Source organism: Cupressus sempervirens, chromosome 10 (assembly GCF_028749045.1).
Source record: "Cupressus sempervirens isolate cs-2001-9-10 chromosome 10, ASM2874904v1, whole genome shotgun sequence".
NCBI classification, from domain to species: domain Eukaryota; kingdom Viridiplantae; phylum Streptophyta; class Pinopsida; order Cupressales; family Cupressaceae; genus Cupressus; species Cupressus sempervirens.
In genome coordinates this window covers 868,300,297-868,315,579 of record NC_143127.1, presented here as the reverse complement: position 1 = coordinate 868,315,579, position 15,283 = coordinate 868,300,297, and the positions used below count along the sequence as shown (strand labels likewise).

Below are 15,283 nucleotides of genomic sequence, written 5' to 3'. Positions count from 1 at the left end.
GAGAGATGTTACTCCATACACTTATCACTCTTGTTTCAACGTTCTTATAGTTAGGTAACATTTAAAAGATCATTGTTTTAATATCCCCTTTTGAATATTTCATTATGATCTCACCTTATAGATTATCACATTGTCTATTGGGCACATATCTTACTGTATTTCGTATTCTTCATTGATTTGTGTTCTTGAAGTTGGTTGATTCTCCATAGTTTTATCTTTATCAACCTATTATCTTTGGGGCATGTGTGTGTGTGTGTGTGTGTCTATCTTGTTATATGCTTTATTATTTAAGCATAATACTATTAAGCATAAATATATAGGTAAATGACTTTATTCAAAGGCATCATTGTATTCCTTCCACACTTGTCCTTCTTGTTCTCTAACTCATATTAGTAAAAAAATTTGGGATATTGTTACTATGATTTAAATTGTAAATAAAAATAGATGCTTTTTAATTGAGTGAGTTTTACCTCAAAATATTTATTGTTCTACTAATATGGTGCCTGATTAATTATATTAATCTTACGTGCTATAAGATCAAACTAGTTGTTGAAATGAACATCATGAATCTCTGAGTGTGGTTCATTCGGTTAGTAAAGTTCCTATGTTATGGTTAGAATGTGGTATAGGTTATGATTGTAGTTGATATAGGGTTATGTTAGAAGGTGTATTTAATGTCAAAATTAATTTCACCATAAGAGATTATTGTTTCACCTAGATCCATCAGGTTATGTTAGAATAACTAATGTTTTTTCTACATTTTTACCTAATGTTTTTCTACATTTTTTAACTAAGTTTTTTTACATTTTTACCTAATGTTTTTCTATATTTTTACCTAATGTTTTTCTACACTTTTAACTAATGTTTTTCTACGTTTTTACCTAGTATTTGACTACATTCTTTCTTATGTTTTAAATAATTTACTAACAAATTAATATAAGTACCATTCTAAAATAATTTAAAACAATTTAATTAATTTAATTTCTAACAAATTAATTAATTAAAATAATTTAAATATATTAAAAAATTAACAATTCTAAATATTTCACTCATAAAATAGGTAAAAACCAATTAATTTAAGTACCATTAACATTTATTAATCAAAAAACACACTAAAAAAAAAATTAATGGAAAAAAAAACCCACTAACCTGTTACGGTCAAAACACTTAGACCGCTCTCTAAGAACTTAGGAGTCGTGACAGTCGAAATGATAGCCACAAAGGGTTTTTCGGCCCTTTTATAAAATGACAGGGTTTCGGTCGTAACAGTTTCGGCCAAAATGGTACATGCCACGTGGACGCAGGAAACCACCACGTATGTATAGCCGAAACTATTCCGGCCAAAACTGTTCCAGCTGAAATACCTTTTGGTATCACCAAAGGTGACATAGGTTTGTGCTTCCACCCAACAAAAAAGTTTTGCAAACCGGAACCTGAAGGCTTGATTTGCAAGTATGGTATGATCATGTTCAAATTTTCTTAATTTATTTTTGGATCTGTTGATTTTATTTTCTCTGCAATTTCAAAAAAAATCGGCCCGTCAGGGCTACAGAGAAATTTTTTTGCAGGAACCGGGTAGTGACACCTCGGCCCTGTGCAAAATATTCCATTCTGACCTATAGAGAATATTCCTTTTATTGGCAAGTGGCTCACTACTTCTCTAGCATTTTCTTGTTTTAACCCTGCAGTTTCTTGTTTTTACATACCTTTGTTTTCATCGCATAAGCGATGTGGGATTAATTTTTCCCACTATCAACTTTTAAAAGTCAACCGATGGTGCCTTAATCACTTTCACTAGTCATTTTCTTGCATCCACCACTAGCTTTAAAGATTCCCAGCTATTGTGCATGATCTCTGCTCCCACCGCTCTAAAATCCAAATTTCGGCAGCACATTCACACTTTCGACGATTTGAGCCCTATCCGGCCTACTGTTTATAATTATGGCATCTTTTCCAGCAATAGCGTCTGAAGGTTTCCAACATGCACAATCAGACTTTTCGACATGACATCAACAAGTTTTTGACGACTATTTAAATCCTCCCAACACCGTCCTAGTTTTCGTCAACGTTGCACATTTTTTGATGACACCTCAACAATCTCATTCGCCACGTGGTTCAACATCCAGCCTCCACACGGATGAAGAAATAGTTACCACGTGTTTGTCCTTTTTGCCAGTACAAACTGCCACATATGCAAACCTAGACCCATGACACATTAGCAATTGCTAGCTTGGAACCGTACCAACCATACTCTGACACGTCACATCTATACTATACAGTCCTTCCATGTCACTCTAGGTAGCCTATTTTTTGCTAACGTCAGCCAGACACAAGCCTAAATTTAACGGTCGTCTGACCATCATTTCCAAGCCATTTTGAACTGTTGCGATGGTTGTTTAACTATCAAATTTAACCTCAAAGTTTTTTGCCCAGACCCCTCTCCAGATGCAGTTTTGATTTGACAATCCAACTTTGGGAGACCACAACTCAATCATCTGGACTCCAAATTAGGTGTGATTTTTTTTATTTTGGGTAAAATTTCTTGAACTTTTTAGTGGTGCTATTCTTTTCTGGTTTTGGTGCACGGATTTGTCAGAAATTGCATTTTTGGCAATAGTACCTGTCCAATCCTACATTTTGCAACTTCAAATGCTCCATACAAGCTCATCTGGACTTGAAAATAGGTTGCTTTTTTTTTAAATTACTTAATTTTTTATCTACTTTCCACATCTGTAATTAGATTCTAGGGTTGTCTGGACAAAAATATCACTTTCAGACTTATGGCCTTTTCTGCATTTTAGTGCTTTGATTACTTTTCAAAATTGTTGTACATCTAAGCTACAGTGCTTAGTGACAGATTTGAGCCTCAAAAGGTAGTTTTAAATAGAAAAATTAGAAGCCCACTTTGTACATTTTGACAAGTGGCCTATTGGACATGCACTAGATATAAAGTGCCAAAAGCAATTTTTTTTTTTTTTTTTTTTTGGGGGGGGGGGGGGTATATTGTGTTTTTGTGTCTCTCTTTTGTGCTCTTTTCATTTTCAGCATCATGGGTTCACCTAAAGGTTCACTTCTAACTTCACACAATTATTCTACATGAAAAGATATTGTATGGAGTAGATTAATGGAAAAAGGTTTAAATTTGTATGTTGATGGTATAATTGTAAAACCTATTGATGCTACAACACTCTTTGATTGGAAAATTAAAGACAATCAAGCTTTAGGAATTATCAGGAGTTGTGTTCATAGAGATCTATTCTTCCACATTTTTAGTTTTAAGGAAGCCAAGCCTACTTGGGACAAACTTGAATCATTGTATGGTAAGGTGGATTAGGAAAAGGGATACCAGATTGAGGATGACCTACTCCTCTTGGATCCAAAGAATTTTGGCACGATTCAAGATTATGAGTTTAGAGCACTACTTAAAGATTGTGCTAATCTAATGAAGGATGATAGGTTGATTCATCACATCCTGAAGAGGCTACCTTCAGAGTATGTTTCCTTTGTTTTGAGTTATAATACTCACAGGTTAACCATAGGAAGTGCTTTCCAAAAGCCTACATTTGATACTTTTGCAGAAATGTTGATTTTTGAACAATCAAAGTTGATAGATATGGGACTTCTCACATCATCAAAGACCAAAGCATTGGTGGCTAGTGATGAGAACCAATCAAGTCAAGGAGGAAAAATTTCTAACAACAGCAAGAAAAAGTAGTGGAAGCAAAAATCACAATCTCAGACACAACAATCCTCCTCACAACAAGGCAGTTCTTCTTCCAACAAGAAGGGAAACAATGAAGAGGACAAACATTTTTGTGCATATTGCAAGAAACCAAATCATGATGAGCATCATTGCAAGACTAATAGAATCGATGAGTTAGAAAACTTACTTAAGAAGAACAAAATTAATGTGCCAAATGCTTCCAAAGATTCAACTCCAACCACTTCAAAGGGAAAAGAGCAAGCACTTATGGCTAGTTCAAGTTTCTCATTGGAATGGATTCTTGACTCAGGTGCCTCATATCATATGGGTTCTTCAAAAGGAGACTTTTATTCATTGAAGCAGTCACAGGTACCACACATCTTTGTAGGAGATGATACAAAAATGGAAGTTGAAGGGAAAGGACATTTGGAGATGGAAAATGGGGAATTCCAAGATGTTCTCTATGTTCCTAACCTTAGCTCTAATCTTCTCTCAATTTACCAAATCACTCATTATGGAGATGGCAATAAGATTGAGCTCCTTCCAGATTCAGTAATGGTGTGAAATCTAAAAGATGATTCATTGGTTGTAGTGGGAAAAGTCAATCATGACAAAAGGCTTTATTCTTTCTCCGACTTTGTGCCTAAGTCTCCTTCACATGTCTTGTTGACTCAATCTCATCAACAAACAAAATTATGGCATGAGTGGTATGGACATCTAGCCTTCTGCTATCTTCAACAACTTTTCTCAAAAAACATGGTCAAAGGTCTACCTACAATCAACTTTGCTAAGGGTGAATGTTCAACATATTCAGTAGATATGCATCTAGAGGAGAAGTTGATAAAGGGAATTCTTCAAGAGCACCACTTGTTCTTCAGTTGGTTCATATGGTACTAGCAGGTCATTTGCAGTGACATCAATCAGCCAGGGTCACTACATACTCACTTTCATTGATGACTTTTCACGCTTCACATGGGTCTACTCTCTTCATCACAAGAATGAACTATTGGATAAGTTTCTATCCTTCAAAACTCATATTGAACAACAATCAAGAAAAGCCATCAAGGTTCTTCAGATGGACAATGAAAGCAGATATGTGGACACAAGACTTAAAAACTTTTGCAAACTTGAGGGTATTGATCTTCAGAATCCACCAATATTTAGTCTGCACAAGACCGATGTTGTAGCACTGAGGATACAAATTCTAAAGTCATGGCAAGTTGCATGATACAAGCCAAGTCTCTTGATCCAACACTTGAAGTCGAAGCTATCAGTAGTGCCAATCACATACCTAACAGGTCTCCTCATACTATCTTAGATGGAAAGACTCCTTTTGAGGCATGGTGTGGCATAAAACCAGTTGTGAAACATTTTAGAGTCTTCGGTTGTCCAACATGGGCAAACATATCTTCTAGGGGGTGCAAGGCACCACCACCTAGGCCTTGTACTTTCATAGGATATGAAGACAATGTTAAGGCATACAGACTTATGGATCTTGAGACTCATGAAATTTTTGTAGAGAGGAATGTTCACTTTGAGGAAAGTTCACCTAGCTTATCCTCTAATCCTCTCCGCACTTTATACATTGTGGAAACTGATAGTGATAGGAGCAATAGTGATTCAACAGACTCAGATATGTGAGGTCCTATTGACAGTTGCAATCCGACATCACATCATCAGCACATTCCACATGCATACATTGCCACAGTAATAGGTCCATCATAGCAAGGTACACCTTGTCTTCTTGCTCCAACAATAGGGGATAACTACATAGGAGATATTTCAGGTTTGTTTGTGGAGTTATACATAGCAGATTTGGGGGACATCATCGATGATATACATCTTCTCTTTGATGATGACGATCCTTCTTCAATTGTTGTGAGGGCCCACTCTGACCCTCTTGTCCATTCTCTACATGATCAATCTTCACAGGTTGATATGATTGTGGATCCTTATGTACAACATTTATAGGAGGTCTCTTTATCATTAGAGGAGACAATTGGTTCTTTGGGAACTATTCTACATCCATCCTTGCTAGATTTGCATTTGTTCTTTTCAGTAGTGTTAGAAGGGGTAACCATCAATATCGAGACAAGGACAGTTGAGAAGGTTTCAAAACATCATCAATCTTTGGGATTCTTTCTATACATTGGGGAAGCATCTCATTTGTACCTATGATATTGTTTCTTTCAAAGGGGAGGGACATTATTCAGCAGTCCTGGATCAACTTCTACATTGGAGCAGCTATCATTGATCAACACTCTACATTTGGGGGGGGTGAACTACCTTGTCTCCTTTCTTCTTCTATCTTTTGGGGGGGACCTTTTCCTCTTTTGGGATTGTGTTCTTCTCGTACTTCTCTTTTGTATATACTTGGTGTATGTTGTAATGGGGGGGCGGGGGGGGGGGTGGTCTTGATTACTCCATCCATCTGTGCATCTTATTTTTTCATCTCTCTTTCTAGGGGAGGGTTTTTCCCATGAGGTTTTCCCTCTTTCTCTTCTTTATGAGAGATTGCATTGCATTATGTACATGGGTACCTAACATGGCCTAATAGCTAGGACCCATCATGCATTTTCATCTTAGCTTTTGTAAGCTTACGTGCATTCCCCTAAGTTGCACTTCAGGGAGGTGATGGTGTAAATAAGTATTTAAAGTTTACTTAAGTCAATGCATTATTTTATTATTTCTTAGGTGAGACACTTAGGAGTTTGTGTACTCTTATGAGTTGTCATGTTGACAACACTAGAGTAGAAAACTCTAATTTAGCACATGGTGTCTACAATACTAGAGTTTGCATAATTCACTGAGTTGTTATGTAGACAACACAATTATTCACACTCCTATTTTAGCACATGGTGTCTACAACATAATTTTGTGTGCTGCACCTTTGTAGGCTTATCCTCTCATCATCGCACTTACTCCTGTGCTTAATGGAGGATAATCCACTTCTGGTGGACATGTGTTTGGTTGTAAGACTTATAAGTATGTTGATTCCTAGGCATTCTAGAAGCATTCCAAAGGCCTTTATATACAAGCACTTCTAGTGTACTTTCACAATGAATTGAATACTATATTGTTAGTCTGATCATGCTCTTCTGGTCTATTCTTGTGCTTGTGCTTGTGCTTGAGTTCCTTGATCTTGGGTGAATTTTGCCCTAAGGCAAATTCTTACACATCCAAAACCCCCATCCACCAAGAAGGTGACTTCTTCAATCTAACATTTTTAGAGGATCATCATGCAGTGAGGTGGCCGGTCTTATGGCATTTCCTACATCTAGAGGGAATACCCTCATAATCAAGAAGTTGAATCCAAGAGCCTTTTGAAGAGGCCAATTTAATCATTTTAGGGAGCCCCTTGGAGACATCAATCTCCACTAGAATGCAAGCATACATCATCCGATACACATTGGAAGATGCAGTATTAACTAGCAAAACGTCCCCAAGGGCCTCCCCCACAGCCTCTAGGAAAAAATCCAGCCATAAGTGAAGGGGACGATTCGGCAACCTAACCCACAAAAGAATCTTATTAAAAGATTCAGTCAACGGGTCAAAATCCTTATACCAAGGTTTAACCCATCAAGGGGAACCTTTCCTCCCAAGAGAAACCACGATGTAGGATGGCATTCCTATCTGCAGTAGTAGAAAATTTCACAATAAAAAACCCCTTGCCACAGGGTAAATCTGAACTAAATCCGAAATAATAGGCTCCCAATATTTGGATATCTAAGTATGCAAATCTGACAGAAAGGGCCAAAATCCCCTAAAATGAAAAATAGCAGTTGTAGAAGAGAAGTCCTCCACATATGTGGAGATCTCATCAACTATATCAGACTCTAGATCAATCATAATCGAGTTACAACAACAAGCACAGTAACTCGGAGCCCCAAACACACAGCTTGACCTCCAATACCTACCTCATAGACAGCCACATCGAGGTAGGTGATTAGTCTTCCCATAACAAAATTAGATTAGTTATTCCAAATTGGCTAACATTTTTATCATTTGAGGAAAGGACTTGATGCAAGAAAGCGGTGTGTGATGGGAATGGGGGAGAGATCTAGGGTGTAGTTTCAAGGGATTAATTGCATGGAAAGAATATGTTCTAATTGGTTATGTTTCATTTATGATGATATGTTGGAGTTCTTGTTGTAGATAATTAGGCATGTCAAGTTGTTGATCAAAATAGGGTTTGATATCTTGTGCATATCCTAATTAAGGTTGTATTTTATAATGAAGATGTGCATGAAGGCATGGGATGCAAATATTGTTGACAGTGTTGACTTGATGGTCAACACCTCCTTAGAGATTCATGTCGTGGATCCGGGTAAGTCTCAGCATTTGTATTGGGCATTAATAGTTCGAGCTTTTGGTGCAATGGAAAATGCTACCTAGTCTCCCTTCAGTTGGAGCTAAAGGCTCGCTTGGTGTTGAGAATGTTGACTTGGTGGTTAACACCTTGAAGATTCATGTCATGGATCTAGGTAAGTCTATAGATGATTGAATAATGGTTGTGAAGGATGGATAGCATTAATAAGGAAAATATATTTTCAAGTGTAGGGTAGATATATAGAGAGCATATTCATACATTATGTCTTTAAATGGGATTTGGTCATGGAATTTTTAAAGGAGTCTTAAGAGGTTTTGAATATTGGACACTTTTTTCTCTTAAGTACTTTTTCGTTGTGTATACATTCCATGCTACTACTTTTGGTACTTTTAGATGTTGTGAACTTGATTAATTGTAAGGTTGAATTCTCCTAGTGTATTTCCAAAAAAAATATACTTTGACTCATGTTGGATGACATAAGTATTATAGTTGAGTAAACTTTTGGATGAATAAATATGGTGACACCAATGTAATGTGTCATGGATTGGTTTTTTTTAAAAATTTGAACTTGGAACCTAAATGAATTTTGGTTGTTTGAATTTTGAGATATTAAAATGTTTGTGTTTGTAATAGAAAACTAAGGCATACATTACGTAGTCAATTTTGTATCTATATCTTTTAGATTGATTGAATGTTCGAGTAGATTTTATGCATTTGGATTGATTATTAAAGATATTATATTTATTTTTGGGTCTTCAACCTTTGTAGTTATAGGAGGTTTTGAGTTTTTTATTAGGGGTGTAAATTATAAATCCCTTTCTCAAAACCTATTTTATGGCCCTTAAATAAATGTCATCTTGTAATGTCATAAAATTTGAGATAGCATCATCAAGACAAAGTTGTAGGTGAATTTCTAGGTCTAGGTCAATAGATCTTCGTGATGGATCACAAAGTATGATCTGAAATGTTGATCCAAAAGTCTATGTATGCAATGCGAGAATGCAAGGGTTGATGAAAGTATGTTTATGAGATTATAATTTTGCATATTCAAACTTGAAACATTGATGAAACTTGGGCATATAGAAAAAAAATGAAAGTCTTGAGGATTGAGACTAATGGGATTATTGAAATGATTGGTGAAAACAAGATCATTAGGAAAAATTATAGGAGCATGATGTTGGATGAAGGAAATCTAGCAATTAAGGAAGTATCATTTGCATCTATATTATAATTGTTATAATATTTATATCTACTTCCCAACCCATTTCCTTGATAATTCATGATTATAGACATTCAATTTGTCATGACATACTTGGTACTTCAAAAATAGAATGTCTACCCACCATTATTAAAACTTCCAACTATATAAAATAGAAATCTATTTTATGATGTTATAGGATTCTTATGCTAGGCTAGTATCAATGTCTATTATTTGATATTGATTTGGTTATAGAGCATCTTGAGCTTATTTAAACAAGGGTCTTGATATATCACATTTACTTGGAATTGGGTGCATTTCCCTTGAGCTTTATCTCTGCTATAACAACTACATCTTTAATGTGATTAGATATTAACATCAATGAATAGATTTTCCTTTGATTTTACAGATAACTAAATGAAATTTAGTTAAGTTCTTCTTTATCTGTATTGGAAGGTGGACATAACAAATTTCAAAAGTCAAAAAAATTAACTTTAAGCTCTTCACTCACCTACATAAGAATCTAAGAATAAAAATCTGAAAACCAATAAACACCATCTTCCAGTGTATTAATTCCCTACCGTACAAACAGATAACTTTAGTTTAAAAACGTATTATTATTTGCATGAAACTTCATTTTGGCGCTAAGCTTACGCCTTAAAATAGGGTAGCAACACTTTGACCGTGTGAAGACGCACTTTCTCAAAATTAATGGTAACTTCATCTGTCCACAACTCAGCGTACAACTCTGCCGTTTTGAATACTCCTTAATGGGTGTTGACAAACATTAAAAATTATACAATCCTGGTTATGTTCCAGGAAAAAGCATGTAGAACAATATTTTTAAATTGGTTTTTTTAATGACTTTAAATTTGAAACATTGTATTACTACTGTTACAAATTTTGATCTTATAATTAAAATTTTAAAATATTTGAGTGTATAATTTTATTTTATATAACATTAAAAATTTATTTCACTTTGAACATATTTTTCTATCTTTTGAAATAAGAAAATCTTTTTGAAACAAATAAACATTTCCATTTTATGGACTCTTTTTTTTTATCTACTAATAAAATTCTGCAGCAGGTTAGAAATCTAAAAATATTTTAACCATAGAAAGAACTCAATGGTTAAACATACTTGAACCAATACTTCACCCATGTAAGCATCAGCTAGACCATATACTTCACCCTATGTAAGTACAGTCTAAGTATGTTCTATGTTCCCGCTATCCTGCATCTTAAAAAATCTAAAAGACTCCACTTGAATAATTTAGGTAGCATATAAATTTAAACTGTAATTATGTGATTAATTGATCTATTAAATGACTAAACAAATCCACAAGAATGTTCGAAGTTCCCAAATGAAGGTTCGGTTCAGTCATAACTTCAATGATGGTGTATTGACTATTGTCGCGGGACCACGAGTAAACCACACAATGAGTAGACTATACTAGTTATGCCTCTCGCATTTAACCTCTCTTTGTCAACTCTGGTTAATGAAATTGTGAATTGGACTGAAATATTGAGTCTGGCTATTTTTGGCTGTGGTGTTCTTCAGTTACAGAACAAACGAATAACTTTAGGCCAAATGGCATAAACACAAAACGTTAGATATCCACCTCCATGGAACACCCATAAAATTTAGTATGATAATTCGATCCTCACCCACAGTGATCACCATCAGAAACGACTGGCTTGGTTATTAGGTGCGAAAATTAAAATCTATCCCTCACAACTATTTCCTCTTCCCTGCCCTAAACATCTGAGTTCCCTGTCTGAGTTGCAACTACACAGAATTTAACATCAGAAAGAATGCGCAAGCATCTGAAAACATATCCACCTCATTGGTTCTCCACTTTCACGGTGGATATTCTCTTCAACTATTATATTCCATTTTCAATACAGTGCACAATCCAACCTTTCCATGATTATTAAGTTTATCCTAATTTCAATTGAAAAAAGTAGACAGAAAAATCTCAACCACCATCCAACAAACCAACTAAAAAGACACTTCATATTAAAAAACATCTTTCTTTCCAGCAAAGCTCGTGGGATTTCTACATTAGTTTCAACCAAGCCTGTATTAATCCATCTACCTCATTCATCCTAATTCAACTGACACACGAGGAAAACCAATGAGTACACCAAATTCACTAGAGCATTACAAGGAGATTTCATTTCTTCCTTTTCTTAGAAGGGTGTAGAGATTCTTCATCATCTTCTTCATCTTCTTCTTTTCCGTCTTTATCTTCTCCCTCATCGTCTTCATCTTCATCCCCTTCTGCATGGTCGTCCTCTTCCTCGACTACCTCATCATCATCGTCATCTTCTTCTTCATCATCATCACTGCCATCATTTTCATTGTTGTCATTCGCATCATCCTCCTCATCTTCTTCCTCTTCATCACCACCACCACCTCCAGGCTCGTCAACACCATTGTTTTCTTCTCCTCCATCTTCAGAAGACACGTCCTCCTCGCCCTCCTCTTCACCGAAGTCTTCTTCATTATCATCATCCTCATCATCTTCATCTTTGTCATCTTCACTCTCACCTTCATCTTTACTTGTGGCTGCCAAAGACATTTCAATGGCATTGCTGATCCTGACATTGGTATCAGGCCCATTCATGAACTTTACATCTTCAGTCAAATCCTGCACGCCAGATATATCAAGCATATATGAGCCACAAGTCATGTCCCTGTCTGCAATCTTGACTCGCCAAAAAAACACATGCAAATTTCTAACATACAAACAAAAAGAGAAAGAATCTGTCATCATTCATTCATTTTTGAGATCTTACACACACCTCTGCTGTAGAAAAGCATTCCCCCGCCCCAACTATTCTGCAAATCACAAGAGTAGAAGTTCAAATGTCAGGATCAGATTTCAAGTTGCCCGATTCACAGCTGAGTACAATACCTGAACCTCATATGAACAAAGAGAAGCAATGGAGGCTTAAAGGGTTTATGGGTTTGCATACTTCATTTTTGTGTTGAACTTCTTAATAATGACTTCATTTCCATTGTTTGCAGGGTTGAATGGATTTGTTAGTCTAGTATTCTGGTTTAATCGGTGCTACTAACTACTAGTTTGTTTGAGTCTTACAGATTTTACCCCTAGGAAACCTAGATCCAATAAAACACATTGAAAATAAAAACAATCAAATCTACAAATCACCTGAGACTCATTCCTTTCGGCTGAGTTTCCACTGTACCCATACCGGAGTCAAAACCAACCTGTGCCAATACTCACAGAGAGAAAGAATAAGCTGTTTGAAAGTTAAACTAGGTATGATTCAGATGTCTCCCTCAACATAAAGATACTAAAGTCACTAATAAAACAACCATGAAGGTTTCCAGATGCAAGAGTCCCTCAACATAAAGATACTAAAGTCACTAATAAAACAACCATGAAGGTTTCCAGATGCAAGAGATCCACAAGAAACTAGCGTAATACCCAAAGCTTTTCAATAAAAAAGTGCCAAATAGCCAAAACAACAGTTCATTATCAGACGGTCTAAAATATTCAGGTTGTGAATCAGAAACAATCCAATCCCACGATTTTAACAGTCTGAATCAAGATTAGTCCACATCAAATTCTATCGACACTTTCCCTGCCACTTCACACAAAAGGCAGGTTTAGAAGAAAGAAAGAAAAAGTAGAGGTAATCTATTCACACAAAATCTAGAATAGAAAAAGGTCCAAAAATGGTAGAGAAACAATAGTCAAAGCAGGTCTGCCTTTTAAAGCAACATATGCCACTAAGTACATTTCCGGTTCACAAAAGTCTGCCAGTCTAAGAAATACTAAAATCAATTGCCCATAGAAATTCAACTAAACACCAACACTTCTTTAGAGAAAAAACTTTATGCATATAAAAGAACAAAGAAGACATTTTTGTTTTAGCCACATAGACGCAAACAGGATCCAATCCAATACAGACAAATGCAACACAAAGCAAACCAGCCTATATAGCAGATATTCAACCCCTCACGTTGCAACAATTATACAAACAGATCCCAAGCCTATAAGAATCAATTATAATTTTCACACTTTACCCCTTTCATCAAAATTGCCAAACGAGAAAAATACTGAATCAAAAACAGGGCCTGATAGACCTAAGCAAAATCACAGTCCAGAAAGCAGTTGACACCAGAAAATCTAAACAAAAAATAGTAAAGAATTATAAATCATATTTTTATATTAAAACTCGCCCTGTTTCCCTCTAACAAAAACAACAATACATGCAAACTACTGAAACAAACCCTCTAAACAAAACCAACAATATTTGCAAACTTCTGAACCAAACCCTCTTACAAAAACCAACAATTTTGCAAATTACTGAAACAATCCCAAAGTCTAACATATATTGAAGGAAACTACCATTAAAATGCGAAATAAATGCTTTTAAACTTCTGAAACAAACTCAAAGGCCAACATATAATGAAGGAAATACTAATACTAAGTAAACGAGGGTTTGCCAAAAAAAGGGAGTTAATATATCTGGTAACTCGACATTCCAGCACTGGTTCATCAAAAGATTTAACAAAATTCATATTCCATTTCTCTGGTGAAGCTTGAAATTTGTGTCATGCATACTTTTATAAGAGGAGCAAACAAAAAACTGATGTATAGACTGGCTTCGCAAAAAAAATTCTTAAGATCTAAAGACAATAAGAACTGTATTAAAAAAAAACAAATATATGAGTTATTTGTGACCTCAGAAAACATTAATTAAAGAGGAAAAATAACTGTGAAAACACTAACAACTGCAAAAAAAAAACCAAAATTAGTCCATGGAGGTTAAAAAATTGTACGTCAGGAAGCACTGCTTGAAAATTCATTATAGGTTAATAATAATGGAAATGAAAACTCTAAATCAAGCCTTCTGGATTACTCTGACACAATATAAGCAAAGGAAAAAATAATTCTCCAAAAAAGTACTAATGATAAAAACGAAACCCCAAAATATTCTCTCAGAAGAGGAAAAACACTCACCTTGTCACGGCCGTCGAACATCTTCATGCAAATACTAGAAACAAACAAAGACTCTACGGCCCTGCGGACAAAGGCATCCACAAGCAAACTCCAAACCCCTTGACAAAGATAAACTTGCTCGGCCATGAGGCCGGCAGCGAGTTTGGAACCCGCGACCTCCATGCACAAACCCTGGAACCACTCGAGAACCTACTTAAACACAGTTAAAAACCCCGTGAGAACAGAGCCATACCAAAAATAACTATTCCTTTACGGCCGGCTAAAAAGCAAAGGCCGGGCAAAACCCATTAGTTCCATGAAACATAAATGGACAGAAACAGTAATTCTCATTAGGGTTTCAAATAACGAAAACCTGGTTTAATGGCAGTCAACTCCGTTGCGCTTCTTGTACCTCCAAGGCGCTGACTCCCAGTCAGAAGACGAAGCCAAGCCTCAGAAAACCAGAAAATTGACAGAAAGCTTCTTCGCCATGATTAAAGCCGCAACTCGCACCTCAGAATGCGAAAAGGGGCTCAAAATTCGTCAAATTTCACCGGGATTCGAACCAGAAACTTCCTCAGATGCCTAACAAACGCTAATCTGCACGCAGAGCGAGCTAGATCTCTGATGGATTCCTCGGTCAGGCTCGAGCTCGGGTCTTGTAGCCGTGAGCATTTACTCGCGTTTACGGTTTGTAAAACCCTACCAATTCTACTCGCTGTTTACGAATTTGGCAGGAGTTTACGGGCGTTTTCCACCGGTCAGTTCGGGCAGATCTTGCCGCCTTAAACTTGCACGGGTCGCTGCTGACCGTTAGGCCCCGCTGCCCCGGAAATAGTCTAGGGTTTTAGGTTTTGATTTATTGTTTTTTATTTTGTTTGCTATGATAAAAATGGAATTTTAGGATTAGGGTTTTAGCATGACGTTTGTGTTGGGAGCATGTGATGAAGCGTCCATTGGAGCTCGGTTCCCTAGACCTAAATATTCAGTTTGATTTTGACAAATGGCATCTGATTACTTCATTCTCTTTAATCGCCCAATTATTAGAATTTGTACTTTCAAATGTGAAACAA

General features: G+C 36.1%; 1 protein-coding gene across 1 annotated transcript; it reads right to left on the bottom strand.

Annotated features, from left to right (window-relative positions):
• Positions 1 to 11,227: 11,227 nt before the first annotated feature.
• Positions 11,228 to 14,843, bottom strand: LOC149536774 (uncharacterized). Its single transcript, XM_089803732.1, has 5 exons — positions 14,584 to 14,843; positions 14,232 to 14,420; positions 12,411 to 12,469; positions 12,040 to 12,076; positions 11,228 to 11,885 (listed from the first exon to the last, which is right to left on the bottom strand). The coding sequence occupies exons 2-5, from the start codon at positions 14,391 to 14,393 to the stop codon at positions 11,409 to 11,411; spliced, it is 735 nt and encodes a 244-aa protein (XP_089659858.1). The 5' UTR covers positions 14,394 to 14,420; positions 14,584 to 14,843; the 3' UTR covers positions 11,228 to 11,408.
• Between the last annotated feature and the right edge of the window lie 440 nt (positions 14,844 to 15,283).

What these genes read in the sequence shown, in the direction of transcription:
- LOC149536774 (XM_089803732.1), bottom strand. Translation starts at nt 14,393, where the DNA reads ATGGAGGTCGCGGGTTCCAAACTCGCTGCCGGCCTCATGGCCGAGCAA. An exon ending in TGTTCGACGGCCGTGACAAG is followed by an intron (nt 12,470 to 14,231) that starts GTGAGTGTTTTT and finishes GTATTGGCACAG; the next exon opens with GTTGGTTTTGACTCCGGTAT. An exon ending in CCGAAAGGAATGAGTCTCAG is followed by an intron (nt 12,077 to 12,410) that starts GTGATTTGTAGA and finishes TGTGATTTGCAG; the next exon opens with AATAGTTGGGGCGGGGGAAT.